The sequence below is a fragment of the Haliotis rubra genome, unplaced genomic scaffold, assembly GCF_003918875.1.
Source record: "Haliotis rubra isolate DU_JTF1 unplaced genomic scaffold, ASM391887v1 Scf299, whole genome shotgun sequence".
In the NCBI taxonomy this organism is placed as follows: Eukaryota; Metazoa; Mollusca; class Gastropoda; order Lepetellida; family Haliotidae; genus Haliotis; species Haliotis rubra.
The window spans coordinates 349,458-370,513 of NW_025766967.1; the positions used below are offsets into that span (position 1 = coordinate 349,458).

At 38.8% G+C, this 21,056-nt stretch overlaps 1 protein-coding gene across 2 annotated transcripts; it reads left to right on the forward strand.

Annotated features, from left to right (window-relative positions):
• Positions 1-1,753: 1,753 nt before the first annotated feature.
• LOC124282361 (sulfotransferase 1A1-like) lies at positions 1,754-16,690 on the forward strand. 2 transcript variants are annotated; one of them, XM_046718328.1, is made up of 6 exons: positions 1,754-2,136; positions 2,566-2,722; positions 3,262-3,446; positions 5,282-5,385; positions 6,033-6,214; positions 7,155-8,538. In XM_046718328.1, the coding sequence occupies exons 1-5, from the start codon at positions 1,980-1,982 to the stop codon at positions 6,126-6,128; spliced, it is 699 nt and encodes a 232-aa protein (XP_046574284.1). In that variant the 5' UTR covers positions 1,754-1,979; the 3' UTR covers positions 6,129-6,214; positions 7,155-8,538. The 2 variants fall into 2 exon arrangements, with proteins under 2 accessions (XP_046574284.1, XP_046574286.1); XM_046718330.1 differs by lacking the exon at positions 7,155-8,538 and adding an exon at positions 16,635-16,690 and having other exon boundaries at positions 1,755-2,136.
• Positions 16,691-21,056: the final 4,366 nt, after the last annotated feature.

The window sequence follows — 21,056 nt, forward strand, 5'->3', positions numbered from 1 at the left end:
GGAGATGATGAAAACAGCATAATCCCTCAACAGTCAATGTCCTCTATACATAATAAGCCTGATAAAGCTGAGGATTCACTGTCAAACTACCTACATGTTGCAAAAAAGGCAGACCACTGAACATATGTCAACATAATATACCCATTATGTTTGATGTCATACCCAGATGGCGGCGACAAACCCCTGTTAAACCCATAAAACATATGTCAACAGTACAATTCCGACTAAATCACGAGCATGTATTTATTAATCACTGGTAAATAAAAAGCATCACTGAAACCTGAGTATTACAAACACGATCGATCAACTTCTGTGGAAGAATTGATTGACAAACCCTCACATCCTGTTATAAAGAACATAGTTGATTGTACCGTGTTTGCCACGTTTATCCTGAATCATGTCAATCTCAGTTGTGTCAAAAGGGAAAGAGAATTCCCTGACTTCAATGGTTTTATTGTTGTTTTGAAACAGGACAAGGTCACGTATGGTGGTTTGATTACGTGTAAGACATCAAAGAGGCAAATTCCAAACATTGCAAAAAATAGTGATCAGTTTCCATCAGGACGCCCTCTACGTATTCTGGATTGTATGCAATTGTACTTTTTACGTTTTACAAACTTACGAAATCATAACGAAACTTATAACCTACGAGGGCTAACATATCGGGGGTCATATTTTTATACCATGCCCAGAGCAAAATATCACTTTATCATGATGACGTCACGTTTCTTCTGTGACGTTGCGTTCTACATGCGGCAACGGCGGGTAGCCAGCATATGTTTGAGTGGAGTTTGGCTTATTTTTCTTGTTTTGACGATTTCGGTAATAAACTGAATATCATATTCGTGCCATTATCATACTATGTTTACGACACTCGTGCCTAAATATCGGTATTTCCCTCGCTCTCGCATTTACCAACATTTAAGCACTCGTGTCGTAAACAAATGTATGTTTGAAGCTTGAACTCCAGCAACACATAAACAAAGAAAGCCAGGTGTCAGAGAACAAATATGTGATGAAAGATATCAGATGTGTGTATGTACATTTTTGGAAGACATAATATGGAGCAATGAAAGACGTGTGTCAAAGAGATCCTTGAGACTGTGGTGATCCTATCCATCCGGTCAAGGTGGAATCAAGCATTTGTTTCATCGAATATTTCAAAGAATGTCCTCTTCTCCCGCCCAACAATTCCTTGATCAAGGCTTCCTCAGTCTAGGCGTTGGTAAGGAATTCTTCTGGTTTCATGTTGGACATGTGGAGGACATTTCAACATTTGCCGCACCAGCGACCAAACTACGTATGAACTTTCTTATTATTATTTGCAATGAACGTTAATACGTTCTATTTCTTGTTACTTTCATCATCGGTGCAACAATGACATGAAATTGAATGGTATGTACAGATTTATCTACACTTACGTGCATTTGTTTTGCGCATGCAAAATTTCTCACGAAATTTTCAGTATTCATTTATGTTGTGTATATTCTGGGTGATATGGGCACAGGTAACGTGAAATTACCATTGTAAATTAGCTAACCAATGATTATATTCCTGATGATAGAGAGACAGGGTTGTGTAGCTGCACGAGCAGCTGTCTACATTAGGAGTCCATCGCTGTATAAATGTATTGTTATTCATTAACAAATTGTGTATATATCACATACATTTTCACAACGTACGTGTGGCTACATCAACTCCTGTTTAACGAAACCGTCAGCAATATTCCAGATGCATGGCGGCGGTTATAATTATCAGTATAATTGCTTTACATTTATAAGGATCATATCATTATTCATGAATGTATTGTGTGCATTCGGATCCCAGTAGCAATCACACAAGTCACGCTCCGTTGTCATCACTGAACGTAACAGGGCATACATGACTATGGACGGGAAGGGTCTAGCGGTAGGGCTGTATAAAGTCTTCACAGTAGGTTACAAGGGTGGTGGAGTATTTGGCAGACTATCGTAAGGCAAATGGCGACAGAAGTCTGTATGCAGGCTGGGTGGACATTTCCGCTGGTAAAGATAGACGGTGTTGTCGAGCTGAAGACGTTGACTGAGAACCTCAAGACGATTAAATCCCGCCCAATCAGAGAAGATGACATCTTCCTGTGCTCATATCCCAAGTCAGGTGAGATGTGATGATGTGTTCCATGTATCAGTAGCAGGTGGGATGACATATATCCGATAACCAAACTTGCGACACACGTATATCATCAGTGTGAGTTACAGAGACAAAGAGTCGAATCGACTACTTTCAACATGGATGATGAGCCTAAGTATCTTATATATATTATCTACACCGCTTACGTGTCTTTTATTTTGAGATGTCTGTCCGTCTGTCTGTCTCTCTGTCTCTCTCTCTCTCTCTCTCTCTCTCTGTGTAGTGGTTGTGTGTCAGCATTACCTTTCTACATCTCTCTATGCTATGATCTGATAAATATGGTGTATCCACGCCTGCACTCTCTCAGGATCTCTACATGTAGTTTAGCATGGCAATACACCTGTATGTTCAGGTGTACATGGTATAGAACTACTTGTCCCCAATGCAATATTGCAGGCACTCATTGGACTTGGGAGATCCTCCACATGATCGTGGCAGGCAAAGCGGGCTACACTAAACACTGGAAAAATTCTACTTCATTGGAACAAAGGACCGACGAAGAAATGGAGGAACTATCATCACCTAGGATCATTCAAACTCATTTATTGCCAGGGTAACGTAAAATAATTTGTATTTACAACAATAACGGGATGCATGGATGAGTATAGTAATTAATGAGTTAGCTCACCACACCAGAGGTTCAGTTTTACTACCAGCTACCGACGTTCATGTTCGGAATATGAGGTGTGTTCGTGAGTGGGTTGGTTTACACGCACACACGCACGCACGCACGCGCGCACACATTCATACATACATAAATACTACCTCATGCTTGTGATAGGAGGCAAGACACGGTATCGAGTGGCAGACTCGCTGACATGTTTGACAAGTGCGAGCTTATCCCAAATGCGTTTATCGATGCTCATGCTGTTGATCACTGGATTGTCTGGTCCATATTCGATTCTTTAATGACCGCCGTCTTACAGCTGGAATATTGCTGATTGTGGCGTTAAACAACGAAGAAAAGAAACAAAGACTTGTTTCAAACACATGCAAAGCAAATGTTACATATTCTAATAGTTGTACTCAACTTGAAACGTTATGCTTAAAACGTCAGTTATGAATTACGATACTCGCTTGCCATATTTACAGACAAATGCCAGAGTTGCTATGGGAACGCAGATGCAAGGTGGTGTATGTCCAGAGGAATCCGAAAGACTGCGCAGTGTCATACTTTTGTCAGTTGAGCCAACAAGTACGTAAGGGCAATCCCTCACAGCGGGTGACCTTCACTGGCTCTTGGGACGAGTTCCTCAGGTTCTTCATAGACGGTAGTGGTACGAACATCTTCATCTTCGCATTCAGTTGAATGGTTCAGATCTCGTGATTTAAGAAATACAGTTCGCTCTACCACCGTGTGTAGTGTAATAAAACACACTTTCGCCCTGAACTATTATAACGTTAAAAGTACGAGGAGGCTATACATGGTGGTAGAGCGAACTGTATTTCTTTTCTAAGATGCCAAATTTTATACTTTCTAAGGATAATTACGATTAATTTAAGGCAGAAAACAAACGAAGGGGTCGGTGACCTAAATTAAGAATCCTCGTAAAGGGCTAACTGGCGCACTGTTCTATTGATGTGTCTGTAATCCTACGTTAAGACGAACGTTACCAGAAAAAATCCCAAATGATACTAGTTTGATGACGGTTTACGTTCGGATTAAATATCTTCTCTAAATTATTTTAATTACATCTGTGATTAACGTAAACCATGTGGGGCAATATGAACGTCGCATTTCTACTACCAACGTAAGTTTAGATCAGTACATCCAGATGAAGCTGAGTAGTCAAGCGACATTCCACGATTGCATTGTGGGAATGTAAACATTGCGAACGTTACCGTGTCGCTGAAAACTTGTGAGTCGAATTGAGACATTTTAACCGTCGTAAAACATAAACGTAATGTTTCCACCAGTGATGTTAGCTGCGTGAAGCAACTGCAAACCAAGAAACGGGATGCAACGGAGTAGTTTACTGTAGGAGGCCGTACGAGGCGATGACAACTGACATGCATCGTGACGTCGCTTACATTGTGACGTAATGCAAAATGGTTCGATTACGAGGGGGCAGACTAGAATGGCGCAGTGACGCCAATACATTGTGACGTAATGCAAAAAGTGCACATTATCGTCTGATAAAGTACTGTCGGCGCCTTTGATGTTTCACCGAAGCATCTTAGAATCCTATATAAAACGTGATATATGCTCTGCGTCAGTAATAATCACGCTTGTCACAACTGGGGATGAGAATAGCTGTGTTTTTGTTTTGTATATGCTTATGACTTTGGTGTCAATAGCTAAATGCTGCTAAAGAGAATGCAAGTAAAAACCAAGTACCACTTGGAAGATTAGATACCACTTAGTCTGTCATCATTCCCACGTGGTAAGAAACTGTCTATTCCTCAACAGACAAATAGGTATATGTTTTCTTTTCATATTTCCCACAAATTAATTATTAAAACGGTTCACGGTATAAACGTACTTCAAACAAGAGTGGGTGAGTGAGCTTACTTCTACGCCGCACTCAGCAATATTCAAGCTATATGGCGGTTGTCTGTAAATAATCGAGTCTGGACCAGACAATCCAGTGATCAACATGAGCATCACGCAATTGGGAACCGATGACATGTGTCAACCAAGCCAGCGAGCCTGACTACCCGATCCCGTTAGTCGCCTCATACGACAAGCATGGTTTACAGAAGGTTCATGCTCACCCCATTTCTGGTGTCCCCCGCCGTGATATTGCTGGAATATTGGTCGAACGGCGTCATTGGAGGTTACTCTTTCTAACCCGGAAGGATCAACCGCAAAAAGAGGAACCCCCGTGAAGTTATTGAAATCCATTGTTCTGTTAAATCCATTGTTCTAATGTTAAATCTCCATAAACGCAACTGATACATTTTAATGAAAGTTACAAAACGCCATAGACTATGCTGAATCATCGTTAAATACACAGCTGTAGACAATGATATGAAATGAATTGCATAGTTTACCAACCCTGCTTTGTCAGCGAATCAAACGTCGCAGAACCACATGCAACATTTTATCGTATCACATGCTCTCACTGTACATGTCTTTGTCAATGCTTAGACTTGTTTTCTGTTTTTTCAGTTCCTTTTGGTTCGATATTTGACCATGTTAATGAGTGGGAAAACGTTTCTGATGTGCATAAAGGATTTGAAGTGTGCAACATGCAGTACGAAGACATGATAGAGGTAAAATATTACAGAAGCGAGACATGTCTTCAGAAGACAACACAATTCAAATTTGTAAATGTGTAGACACATTACATAGACAGTGTTCATAATGTGACGCCGAGATTTCCTTGTATCTTTGCATCCGTTGTTTGCAGTCCGTTGTTGAGTGTTGTGCCTATAATGTGTGACTATATTATATGAGAGCAGTACAATGTAACGTGTGACTATATTATATTGAGAGCAGTACAGTGTTGTGCCTATAATAATGTGAGAGCAGTACAGTGACTGTATTGCATTGAGAGCAAATTGAGAGCAGTGCCTATAATGCAACTGTGCCTATTATGTTGAGAGCAGTACAGTGTGTCCTGTATTGACTATATTATATTGAAAGCAGTACAGTGCTGTGTCTATAATGCATGATAGGCTATGGCATCCAAGTTCTAAGCAGTTGAAAGGAGACTTGGCAGTTGGGAAGCCAAGACTTTATTTTAGTGTTCACTAAATGGGCGTCCATGGTTTCTGCCAGCAAATATCAAGATGAGAATATTATAGGTATATATGACATGTCTCAGATTATCGATATTTATGTTTAGATATGTTTTATGAAATATTATACTGACATTGTTCACTGTCAGGTATTACTGCAACCGTGCACTCTATTTAAGGATTGTGTGGCGCAAATAAGAAGAATGGCTGAATATCTCGATCGCCCCCTTTCTGAAGCAACGTACCAGGAGATAGCGGATGCCTGCTCCTTTTAAGAATCTCAAAAATGCCTGTGAGAATAACAAAGATCAGACCTATCACAATTCCTGGCAAGAGGGATCAAGTGGATATTTCAGAAAGGGTGAGAATTACAAATAACAACAACTACAACGTAAAAATAGTCAACATAATGGTGGCTGCGTTTTAAAGTTTGATGTTTCTAGTTTAGGGAGAGGTTCAGTAACCGAAGAATACAGCAATCATTTGTACAGTATGAGATTGCAAAATTGCCTTAACACGTTACCCTGATTTCAGGTGAACAGTTGACTAGCATGTGTTTATGACATGTGTTTATGACTTTTTGCAACCACCTGGTATCATCGCTATTTCATAGTGATTCATAAATACATGCTGACATGCTAAAGTCATAGCATGGTGACAATCACTAGATTGTCTGGTTCACACCCGATGATTTTACAAAAAGCATAATTCAGCTGTAATACTGCTGAAACAAATATCTGTTCATGATATAGTCACAATAGTACACTGGACTGCATTTGACAGAGATTTCTTAGGAATGTGGAAAGGGTTTGTCTCTTCTATCTATTGACACCTAAGATCATGGTAATGGTACAAGTCTTGGCACTTAATGGATCAGTCTACAAGCATATCTACGTTTTTCTCCTTTGAGTAAGTTTTATTCCGCATTTTGCCACTTATCCACCAGCTTAAAGTGGTGCTATATTAACACAAAAGTAACGCTGCTTCATTTAAATATCATAGGTCCAGCTAGAGATGATAGACGTGGTCAAAAGAGCGAATGAATGATTAAATACGAGATGATGATGAAACGATGATGATGTTGATGATGATGATGCAATTGTTACTGAAATTCTATTGCACTAACAACTACCCTCAATTGTGAAAAATACATCGATGTCATGGTACACGGTTTGTTTAATGCGCACTTTTTGTTGTTCAAATATAACATTTAGGCACACAGGGTTAGAAAACAACGGCACTTCTTACATATCAAATTCTGCTGTACAAGGATCATACCTTATTACAATGTCCTGTTACAGGTCAAACTGGCGACTGGAAGAACTGGTTCACAGTGGCACAGAGTGAAAAATTTGATCGACAATGCAAACTGAAGATGAAGAAGAATCCTCAGTGATGATGCCGTGTCTAGAAAACTACCAACGCTCTGGCAATGCGACCAGTACAGATGACATTCATGAGATGAGATGGATGTTCCAGTGACCAAAAGTAGATGATTGTTACAGCTTCCGGAAGAGCGGTAAAAGTTAATGGATTAGTAAGAGTAACAGTTGGTGAATGAGGAACTGACACACATTTGACAGAGGGTTTTCATAGAAAACATGCACTTTTGCAAACGAAGAAAGGGTTGTCGTATTCTTCTCGTGTGTAGGGAAGATGTTTGTCAGTTCCGTCAAAAGTATATTGCATTAACAATAATGTGTCTGTGTTCATTGCTCTGATATTTGATGAGGGAACATTCATGCTGCATCTTTTTGAAACAACTCTGAACCATTCATGTTGTATGTCCACTACACAGAAGTAACGATCTATTCGAAAATGTCACTTTGTACATGAGGACAGACACGAACAGGGATGTCAGGGAATTACCTACCTACTGTATCTGTTTTTCACACGAGTGCAGGTTGATTGACACAACAGTGACAACTTCTGTCTGAAAAATATCTTTATAGACAGGGTTTTAGGGATGAAAAGATCTTGAATGGACTGATTGATACATTGTATAGTAAAGGACAAAGTGACGACATACTAATATGGCAACTGGGCTTTACTGTCAAACTATACATGTGCTAAAACCAACTGCCCCATTTTATGAAGACATAATTTACTCCAATATCTGATGTCATACCCAGATGGTAGCGAAATACCCCTTTTCACAACCATAAACTATATCTGCTGAAAGCAGAGTCGATAGAACAATTCCCACTAAATGCTTATAAATCTCTATCAAATAGTGGTGATACCAGGTGTTCGCAAAAACGTAAACGTATCAAACCCCATTATAATGAAATACAAACTGAAGACTACGAGTCAGTTGTCCACCTGGAATGTCAAAATGTGGAATTTAATCGGACATCATTTGCACTGAATTATAGAAGTGACCTCCGCATGTCTACCATCAATACTGACATGTCTTTGTCGCAATGCTGTGTCAATAATTTGCTATTTATTCATGGACTTAGCAATACTGACACATTTCGTCAGTGTGATATGAGCTTGTGCGTCCACGATTATTTGAGAGGATTTTGCCTCCCATTTTGGCAAATTCAATTTTGAATTTTGCTTTGCTAATATACAGGAGGGAGGCAGAATGGGCTGCGGAGTTTGTTAGAGGTCCGTTTCTTGGCATTCTCAAACGAAGTTGGAATATACTTCGGAGGGTAAGCACTTAATGAGTGATGTTCTTGAAAGGCATTATGAATTTGGACGAGCATGAATAAATGACACGTTTTTATGGTTGATGTCCTTGGCTCAGGGGGAATCAACCGTTCCTGCCAGGCCCATCACAGAGAGGCTCACATCACCCGTCATGTACTGATAGTAACACATTAGTAGAAATAAACGTTGAAAAGCGAGTTCGGGAGATTCTGGCACATTCACGTTAGATAATCTCATCATCAGCTCGGGGCCCTTTGCACGCAGCCTATTTAGAGAATGGTCAAGGAAATCCTGCCCGACTACGCGAAGAATATTTGTAGAGACTGGAGAACACTGTTGCCAGGGTTTCGAAGTGCTGTGTTCCCAGAATCAAACCCGGGTACTCTCCCAGTGTTATTTTACAGACTGTGAGGTACTGAACCTAAGATATCGGGAACTATAATAGGACAGCTCTGTACTTGGGATGCAAAGATGACATTCCGTAAACGAGATTCGGATGGTTCCCACGTTTTTTTTCCAGAATAATGTTAATCTCATTTGAGCACTCACTGACATAGATGCTTCGTTAGATTCAACACGAAGGGCATGGTCAGGTATGTTGGTCTGCATACGTTTAAGGTTGTATACAGGACTATTTCCAACTTAAATGAAAAAAAGTAATAACCAGTTTCAAAAACGCCCTCTATATATTCAGGGTTGTACTCAATTGTACTTTTCCGTTTAATAAACTTCTTTTAGTTGCATCTGAAAACTGTCCTGTTAGAACATTAATATGTCTGTATAACCAGGATGTTTCATCTATAAGGCTTACAAGGATCCGGATAGAAGGTTGTTTTTATATTTGTTAGTTTTATTTTTATTCTTGTTCTATTTTTCCATTTGAAACTGATGGCGTTACAATTGCTAACATATATTCACATAGATACTATAGATATGTGCAGATACACTTTCTTCATTCCTCTGTGTGACAGTGTACATATGCCTGGACGACATAATTTGACTAAACAAAACTCGTGTGATTATATATTTCATTATAGGATAGGTTAAGTTCAAAGCGTACCCCAGAGTGTTTTGCGTTCGGTATTGTGTGCTATATATAATTATATGCAGTACAAAATAATCATCTTGTGAATGACAATGGCTCTTCATGATCTCTCCAGTTGTTGTTCAGAAGATTGAAATGAAAATCAGGTAGGCGTGATGAAAACCCATTCAAATTTGAACCGGTTCCTCAAATTTATATTCAGAGATTGATATCAGCTGAATGATATAACAATTATGTGACGGCAATTACGACACGAATTGTAGTCTAATAGTTGCTGCAAAATGTTTGTTAAGATCATGGATAAATTATGTTATAAAAACAAACCAAAATGTTTTTCTTTGTCTGATTTAAGCGTGTCATAAACAAACTGCGAAGGCTGCCATAGTCGAAGGCATGCTTATTTCAGAGATAGCATCTTTAATAACTTCAATGCGTGATGACACTTTCACTCAAAGTCATACAGTACAGATATATTTTTCGCTGCAGTTATCCGTAGCATATTTATCACACCAATATTGCCAAAGAATTTATTTGTATCCTGTCTATATACAAACCATCAGTATTCATGTATTTTGTATAAATCTTTTCTGTAAATATCAGAGCAGTAACACAGCGGGAAAACACGTTGGGAAAACAATGATTATATATGTTCCCTGTGATAGAGAGACAGGGTTAAGGATGAGTAACAACGTCCCCGAGCAGCTGTCCACGTTGGAAGTCAATAGCGGTATAGACTTATTGTTATTCATTAATATTGTGTTTATCATATAGATGGGTTCAACGTTCTTCCATCAGCTGTATATTTGTGTATATAAATTAGTATTCCATTAATACGCAGCATGTTATTATTCATGAGTGTACTGTATGTATTCAGATCTCAGTTGAAATAACACACCTCCCGACCCATTGTCATCACAGAAGGTAACAGGACATTTACAGGCATACGGATGGATAGGTTCTCGCTATAGAACTATAAAGGTTTTCATAGTAGGTTACAGTGCTGGTGGTATATTTAACAAGTAGAATATCGTAAGCAAAGTGGAGGCTACAGAAGAAGTATGGACATTTCTGCTGGTGAAAATAGACGGAGTTGTCATGTTAAAGACAGATACATGAAAGACGATTAAATCCCGCCCAATCAGAGACGATGACATCTTCCTGTGCTCATATCCGAAGTCATGTGAGATGCGATGCCATATTGCATGTATAGGTAGTAGGTAGGATAATAATAAATCCATGTGTGTTCATGTATAAGAGCATATGTTTGACGGATGATCTTGTTATCGTACTTTGCATGGTCGACAGATTTGCATTTCCAGGATGTGCATGACAAGTACACCTGTCAACCACCAGTCAGTTCAGATTTATACAGTGAAGAAATCCTTGTCCCCAATGCAATATTGCAGCCATTTATTGGACTTGGGAGAACCTCCACATGATAGTCGCAGGCAAAGCGAAGTACACCAAACATTGGAAAAAGTCTACCGCGTTATAATAAAGGACCGACGAAGAAAAGGAGGAACTGTGATCACCTAGGATCATTCAAACTCATTTATTGCCAGGAAATTGTGACATAAAACCATGTGCTTTTAAGGAAACTATGGATGAGCCTGGTAGTTGAAACGTTAGCTCACCACACCAGAGGTTCAGTTTCATTCCAACATAGACACAAAGTGTGAAACTCATTTTGTGGAGTTGAATACCGAATGCACAAACACAGCCACTCATCAACGCACTTCATATTCTTAAACCCATGACGATCCGGGTTAGGACGGTTATCTCCCATTTGACAGACACCCATTTGACAGACACCCAATTGACAGACACTGAACTAGAAGGTTAATTAGGGTAACACCTACGGGTATAATGGAACAGTCCACTGTCTAGTGAGTAGAGCAGGGTGAGCCTGAAACAGGTTCGTTACTGAGACGTTTGATTGTGTGCAATTTGGTGTTTTTAAATGATAAATGGTTTTTCTTCTCGAATTGTTTTTACTATCAATTACTATCGAATATAAAAACAGGTTTGTCACTGAGGGGTTGGATTGTGTTTATTGATAGAAAAGCCCCCTCCCAATAATAGCATATGTACAACAGAAGTTAACTGAGAAAACGTTTTGTTGTACATATTTGAAAACATTCTGATTTGCAGTAAATGAAACACCTGCATTTATTAATATTAATCATGACTCAGGGTTGCATTTTGGAGGATTAAATCCTATTGCTGCAATTCGTATATGGGATAGAGTTATACTGCCATGCTGCCTATATGGATGCAGTGTATGGGGAAGCTGTCTCATAAAGAATATGATATGTTGGAAACCACACAACGTTATTTCTCTAAAAGAATACAGGGTTTTGATAGGCATATGCCTAATGAAGTTGTTGTGGATAACCTTGGTATTTTATCATTACAAGCTTATATAGATCAACGTTCTCTGTTGCTACTTGGCAGATTATGTAACAGCAGTATTAAGTTTTCTTTCAAACAGCTGTTTTTACATAGAATCTTACAATATGACAATGAACTTATGATTGGCAGAAAGCATAAACGAGATATGAAATCTCCTATATTTCATATGTTGGAATTATCAGCTAAATATGGTATCCAGGAAGAAATTTAACAATATGTAGTAAACTCTGTCAAAAAAGAAACGCAACCCCTGTCCTCAGATATGAAAAATTCGTTTGAATGAAGTTATTGCTTCCAAACTAAATGTTATTCGAATGTATTGAAATTATACACGTAATTAATGAAGATTACCATCCAAACAACTGCATTTGTACGCATAAGTGTATTTTATTGCTTATTCCGTCACAACGCATGAAATGACCCTCATGGTGACTTCGCACAAAAAAAACACATGCAAATCATGAAAATGGCAGTTAATGTAGGGGTGTATAAAAGCCCATGTGCTTTCGTATTATATTCATTCATTTGTCGCATGAAAAGCTGTGTGAAAAATGCCACGATTGAGTGCTGCCGACCGAAATATCGCCATTGGTCGTGTTCAAGCCGGAGAAAGTTTTGGAACTGTTGCACGGCACCTAAATGTTCACAAAACAACGATATCCCGACTTTGGAGCCGCTACAACAACTTCAATTTGACCAACGATCGCCCGAGAAGTGGAAGGCCAAGAATCACGACCCCTTCAAGATCGGTACATCCGGGTCCATCACCTGCGTAATCGGCATGCCCTACCAACCGTGACTGCCACACAAATACCAGGTTTGAGGAGAGTGTCAGCTCAAACGATTAGGAACCGTCTGAAAGAAGCGGGTTTACGTGCCTGTAGACCAGTTGTTGGACCTGTACTACGCCCCCCTACATCTCCGCCGACGACTCAGGTGGTGCAACAACGTAAGGATATGGACTTTACAAAACTGGAGGCGCATCTGGTTTTCTGATGAATCCCGTTTTCTTTGCAACATCACGACGGAAGAAAACGTGTGTATAGGAGACGTCATGAACGTTTTGCGCCCATCTGCGTCCGACAGGGGACAGATTTGGCGGAGAAAGCGTTATGGTTTGGGGATCCATCTCATACAACCAGAAATCAGACTTAGTGATCGTTGAAGGGAACCTGACAGCCCAACGTTACATCAACCACGTATTACAGCCTCACCTTCTCCCGATTATTGACCAACAGACACAGATTTTTCAACCAGACAACGCCCGGCCTCATACTGCACGTGCAACAATGAACTTTCTGCAGAATTCCAACGTCAATGTCTTGCCATAGCCCTCTAAATCACCAGACCTCAACCCTATTGAACACCTGTGGATACTCTGGGTCGACGCGTACGTCAACGTCAGCCGCCGCCACAGACGCTGCAACAGCTCGGCGTTGCACTGCAGGAGGGTGGAGAGCCATTCCCCAGGAAAGAATCCGGCGTCTTATCCGTTCTTGTCCAAGGAGATGCCGTGCAGTGATTGCAGCTCGTGGTGCTCATACGAGATACTGAGAAAGACGCCCCCCTGGTGACAAACTGGTGTCTGTGAGATGACTTTTGAAATGACAATTTTAAACATGCCCATCTTGGTTATTATTCTGCCAAATTTCAGACTGCTGTCTTAAATGATAAAAATGCTGTGTCGTCTTAAAACTTCAGATCAAAATCTCTAAAATACAGGGGTTGCGTTTCTTTTTTGACAGAGTTTTATGTTATAAATTTTTATGTAAAAGGAAATGGTCAAGAATGGTACGGGAAAAGGTCTTACAATGTGATAGAAAAGCAGCAGAGTATGTCATTCAGTCAAGGTTGTCATTGATACGGTATCAGTCAATAAGTTCGGACGGTGTAAATCGACTATGGCAACTGGCGCTTGACAGACCAAGGTATTGTAAACGTATTGGTTTTCTTCTTAAACTGGGTTCTGTCCCCATTCAGTCGAAGGAATGTGAGTGTGGTACTGTGGTGCACGATATGTTAAAGCACATCTTTATGACTTGTATGATTAACATTACTGAAAGAAATGTCTTATTTAAACAAATTTGTGACTTACTTGATGTTAATATGTTTGTAAAATTATGGACATACGATGACGATGATGAATTTCTAAAATTTCTACTTGGCGGATACCGGAAGATGTAAAGGACCAGCTAAACTATGATGTGTAGGCAAATGTTATAATATGTGTCTCAAATTCTGTATCTAAATGGAAAAACATTTATAACTGTTGTATTTCACCTTACCACCCTGTATACATTATTTCATGTGCATTTCTGTTGTATCATGTACCATTAATATGACTGAATAATATACATATACATTTGTAATCTTCAAACTATGGAGGAAATAAAGAATATCTATCTATCACTTCAGAATACATCACAGAGTTTCAGATATTATAATGCTTTGACACATTACATAGAGGTATGACTTGTTAACTAACGTCTTGTATGGTGGATTACAGCGTGCATGATGTTGTTGTTGTTGTTGTTGATGTGTCCATACTGTAAGGTGTGACTGTAGTGCATTGTGGGCTCTACAATGTTGTGTCTATAATGTAACGTGTGACTGTATTGCATTGTGAGCTGTACAATGTTGTGTCTATAATGTAAGGTGTGACTGTATTGCATTATGAGCTGTACAATGTTGTGTCTATAATGTAACCTTTGATTTATTGCATCGAGAGCAGTACAATGTTGTGCCTATAATGTAAGGTGTGACTGTATTGCATTGAGAGCAGTACAATGTTGTGTCTATAATGTAACCTTTGATTTATTGCATCGAGAGCAGTACAAGGCCTATAATGTAAGGTGTGACTGTATTGCATCGAGAGCAGTACAATGCTGTGTCTATAATGTAAGGTGTGACTGTATTGCATTGCGAGCTGTACAATGTTGTGTCTATAATGTAACCTTTGATTTATTGCATCGAGAGCAGTACAATGTTGTGCCTATAATGTAAGGTGTGACTGTATTGCATCGAGAGCAGTACAATGTTGTGCCTATAATGTAAGGTGTGACTGTATTGCATTATGAGCTGTACAATGTTGTGTCTATAATGTAAGGTGTGACTGTATTGCATTGAGAGCTGTACATTGATGTGTCTATAAGCAATATCAAAAACATACGAACTGGGTGTGTCGAGTCCCTTCGGGCTCTGGGATATATACAAACATAGAGGGGAACATCAATCCATGTGCCCCTCGTCACGTGTGACCGACGTATAATATATACCGCTGTCGGTAAACATAGGAATTGGGCGTCACATATGTTGTTATCTAGTTATCAATGTGTTTATGACGGGGAACAATTCTATTACCCTCACTTCAGGTTCTATAACCCATGACTTAAGGCTACATATTCACGTTACTTTATGCCATAATAAATCTTTGTTCTCACGTCATTGAAAAATATTTAAGAGGAACAATACAAAGTAGTCGATTGGAGGTAAATTTTATATTGATGTATAGTCTGTTTCCAGTGAAAACGTACCGATGAATTTCACTTTAAACAAAAAAAGTAAATTAAATAACGTGAAATTAAGATTGCGAATCCTCATAATTCTACCTTGCCAATTACACATATAAATCTCAGAATTTTATTCAACTTAGGATAAAAGTTGTTTAACAAACGATCATAAATTCGAATCACTATTATTGGGTTGTATTACAAGGGGATAAACGCAGTAGTTGGAACAGTGAAACAATTGCACGGGCGGGACGTGATGAGCGTTAACTTCTTTAGACCAGCCCTACCTGTTCTCGGTGTTTCATTTAATGTGCATACCCCTTGTAATACAAACCAATAATAGCGATATGAAACCATGATCGTTTGTTAAACAACTTTTATCTTAAGTTGAATAAAATTCTGAGATTTAAATTTTCAATTGCCAAGGTAAAATTATGAGGATTCGCAATCTTAATTTCACTTTATTCGATTTATTTTTTTTTTTTAAAGGGAAATTCATCGGTTCGTTTTCACTGCAAACAGACTATAGAGTGTTTTAAAGTAAACTATAGAAGGAATAATTTGCATTAAAAGGCCAAAGTAACATCCAAGTTCTCAGCACTTAAAATTAGATGCATCTAGTTCAGGGAAAGGATCAGTAACCGATACATTCAACATTCATTTACACAGTATATGTTTTCGAAATTGCCCTGGCATGTTGTTATCCTGATTTGAAACCTTAGATCAACATGGTATTGGTGAGAGTTGTGTCTCTTAATAGATCAATCAGGGAACATAGCTACCCTTTTTCTTAACGTTTTATTCCGTATTTAGCCACTAATCCGTAATTTGGTCAGCTCAAACTGTCGGTATATTGACATAAAAGTACAGCCGCTTTCCTTAAATATCATAGGCAAGCTAATAATGACAGAAGCATCAAAGGAGCGGATTATTTGATGCGAAATGATGATGATGGTGGTGTAATTTTTACAGTAATACTGTAGCAGTTGTGAAATGTGCTTCTTTGTCATGGTACACGGTTTGTTTAATCCGCATCTTTTATCGTCAAATATAACATTTAGGTACGCAGGGTAAATTTACAATGGCAATTCTGACATACGGTACCAAATTCCTCTGTAGAAACCAGGGTCAGACCTTACTACAATATACTGCTACAGGTCAAGCTGGCGACTGGAAGAACTGGTAAACAGTGGCACAGAGTGAAGAACTTGATCGACAATATGAACAGAAGATGACGACAAATCCTCTAGACCGCCTCCGTGGTGTAGTGGTTAGAGCGGCCGCCGGGAGAGCGGAAGGTCGCGAGTTCGATCCCCGACCGCGTCATACCAAAAGACGTTAAAATATGGTACTTGTTGGTCCCTGCCTGGCACTCGGCACAACAAGGACTGGTCGGCTCGGAGTATAATGTGTCTGAGTGGGGTATTCCTGCTTCACTGCGGCATGGTATCTCAGTGGGCTAGCACTATAAAACCAGCTTAAATCTGGGCTAGTACAAGCAGCCGCACATACACATACATACGCATGCACGTCGTCATATGAGCGAAATATTCTCAAGCACGACGTAAAACCCACTTTCACCTCACCTCACAAATCCTCTGTGGATGTGCTGTCTGGAGACAATGTAATCAGTACACACGACATTCAGAAGATGAAGAAGATGTTCCAGTGACGAAAAGTTGATGATTGTTACAACTTCCAGAAGAGTGATAAAACGTAATGTTTTAGGAGAAAGACAGCTGGTGGATGAGGAACTGACACAGAGAGACTGACTTTGGACATACAACACATGTATTCTTGTAAAAGTGCATAGGGAAGATGTGTTCAGTTTTGCCCCCAAAAAGTATATTGGATTGACAATACTGTTTCTGTGTTAATTCATTGCGTTGCTTGGGGAACTTTCAAGGTGCAACTTTAGCAGCAACACTGAACTGTTATTTGTCCACTACACAGAAGTAACGATCTATTCGAAATTGTCACCTTGTGCAAGAGGACGTGAGGAAATTACCCACCTACTTCATCCAGAAGAGTGGTAAAGGTTAATGACTGTTTACATACAAAATATGTATACTTGCCAATGTAGATATAGAAGTCGCATTCTTCTAGTGTGTATGCAAGATGTTTGTCAGCTCCGAAAAAAATATATGTTGCATTGACAATAATGTTTGTGTGTTAATTCATTTGATATCTGTTGAGGGAACTTTCAAGATGCATCTTTTTGAAGCAACACTGAACCATATAATGTCCACTACCCATAACTAAGGATCTACAGTGGAATCTGTAAATCCGGACACTGTGTATTCCGATTTTCTCCATAATCCGGAGTCCCGGCAAAATTGTTCTTAATTTATCATTAAATCTTGCCTTATAATCCGGACTCTCTCAATTATGGATTACCGACTAAAATAACTTGCTATGAGAACAATGCTTTGTAATCCGGACTTAGCTGAATAAAATAACAGTTCGTTGAATAAACATATCCGTTACTTCGGTTGGGGTCCTAATCACGGCCAGTTCAAACCACAAGACGACTGGCAGTTTCTGGCTTAGATGTAAAGAGGACAAGATGGAAACATAATGTTGGGGAATTACCTATCTTCGGGTTGATGGTTATACTTGTGAACACTCGTGTTAGAAAACATAACCTTGTATCCAGGATCAGGATAGAAAGTTGTTTTCATATTTGTTATTTCTATTTTTCTTGTTGACAATGTTTCTTTTTTCATTTGAAACTGATGGCGTTGAAATTCATAACATATATTCATATAGGTACTCTAGACATATGCAGACACACCATATCCATTCCACTGTGTTACAGTGTACATGTACCTGGACGACATAATTTGAAAAAGAAACAGAACTCGTGTGATTATATACTCATTATAGGATAGGATAAGTTCAAAGCGTACGCCAGAATGCTTTGCGTTCGGTATTGTGTGTTAGATATAATCATATGCAGTTCAAAATAATCGTCTTCTATACAGGCCCATTCCCAACTTTAATAAAAAGCATGATGATCAGGTTCCAGGACGCCTCCTATATATTCTGTGTTGTAATTTTTCTACTTTTTCCGCTTAACAAACTTCTGTTAGTTGCACATGAAAACTGCCAATTTAGAATATCAATATACTGGACAAAATAAGTTAGGGATATTGGTATTCTTATGATTGATATTTTATCAGTGTGACAATGAATAAATTGATCATTATTCATAATTTCAAAAAATTACATATATCCCTAACCATTTTTGTCCAGTATATGGTGTTTCAGGGTGTTCCAGGGTGTTTCATGTATTAGACTATCAAGAATCAGGATAGGATGTTGTTTTCATATCTGCTGTTTGTATTGTTCTTTTTTTATTTGCAACAGATGGCGTTAAGATTCAGAACATATATTTAGATCAACGCAATTGGGAACCGATGACATGCGTCAACCAAGTCAACAGTCTGACCACCCGATCCCGTTTGTCGACTCTCACGACAAGCATGGGTTACTGAAGATCAATTCTAACCCGGCTTCCCGCTGGTCTCGTTGCTATGTCATAATTAAGCTTTGGAAATTTAATGTTCATTCAGACACAGGTTGTCCCAGATCTGTGTGTTTCACTGTAAAGCTGAGACCCCAAGCTTAAATGAACCCAAACAGACATGGGTGAACCTTTCACTTCTGGAAACAGCAGTGTAGAGTAAATCATCACCTGAGACCTGTTCATGATACCATTGAAATCCTGGCGCCCGCATATATTTATGCAGTGACGATACGTACGTGATGATGTAGACTGTATGATTTAGTGTAATTCTTAAAAATAATCATTTGATCTTCATTATTTGCTCTTTCACCACATATGTATTACTTGGTACGGATTCAATAAATATTTTACTGAGGCTTCTTCGAATTTAGGATTCTTAGGACTGACTGACTGAGTTTGGTTTTACGCCGCTTTTAGCAATATTCCAGCAACATCACGGCGGGGGACACCAGAAATGGGCTTCACACATTGTACGGATTCTTAGGAGTTCCGCATAGCAACTTATGTTATGTCAGCATTATATATTATGATGAAATGTGAAAAGCAAACGTCTTACTTTATAGTTTGATTCACATGTATACACATGGAAAGAAAAATCGAAGCATCTGTGATTTTAAACCCCGAAAGCAATATATATTCATAGTTTGTCTGTGTCAATATGTTTATCCATCAAAACAATAACTGTTCCTTCTTTGTAGTAGTTTTATGCTGTGACAACCTTGGCACATTCTACATCCTCATAGGATATAAGCATGTTGAACTCGAGTCTATGAACTGCTTATGTTGTGTGTTCCATTACTTACACATTCACACAGTTAGTCATCAAGCGATTATAAAGAGTATTGTACAAGTTTCGCTGGAATGAATGAATGAAGGAATGGGTGGATGAATATTGATTTACGCCGTATCAGCAAATTTTCAGCTATTGGAGGCGATCGCTGGAATGAAAACAATGTGTCCACACTGCTATAGTCGTCACTCCCTGTGTTTCAACAGTGTTACGTTTAATAATTTTGCCGTGACAAAAGGCTTAAAAGTCCCCTTTGAACCAGCAAAATAGAACACAGACAAGTCTAAAATATTCAATAATATATTGAACAAACAATGAGCAAGCTACAATGAATGACAAGACAGATTTCTAGTACAATGCAATTGAGTCAAAAATCTAAAATATTAACTCACCAGAGTCTTGACATTCACAGTGAGAACAAATATACTGATTGAAGGTTGTTTATTGGTGACAGTAGTCAAGTACGGTCAGTCTTGAAATGTTGAGAAACTCGACGTTGGCAGACAGATGTGTATAAATCCAGTCATGTGAAGAGCGCTATCTCAAAACGCATACCGCTAAAAATACTATTGCCATTGAACATATATGATGCAAGATGCGAGCCAAAACCGCACTCAAAACTTTAAACATTGTGACCCATAATAACTATCACTTAATCAATGGGATATTACAAATTACAAAAAACCGCACACTCTCGTTGAAGGATGAAGGATGTTCTAAACCAATAGCTTAAAAACGGCACATTTTCTTTCACAAAATATCTTCCGCTGTACACCTTTAAGAAGATGTGTATTTTGAGTATGGATAGGGTTAATGTGGTTGTATACACTCTTAAATTATCCGTTGCATGATGAATCACTTACCTGGATCATTATCAAAATCAGTATTTAAGAAATCAATTATATAATTATATAGTTATATCACCTGTTATTACGCCAGCACTATTTCAATACATCAAAGTATGTATTATCAGGCTTGAATCATGTAACGATTACATCGAATTTACACTTGCGTATCAAATATAACACAGGGCCGTTTGAAGCCCGTTGTGTAAGTATTGAACATATTGTTATATCACTTCATCAGTCTGAAACTAAACAAACATCTTATCGGACTTGTTTCTTTCAAACTAATAACATAATCACAAAGCTACTGTACTCAACTCAATCACCGAAAGGCTAACCCCAGTTGAAACACAAATGCTGAACGCTTTTATCACGGAACAACCGATCACTGCCTTGTTTTGAGATGTAGAAACAT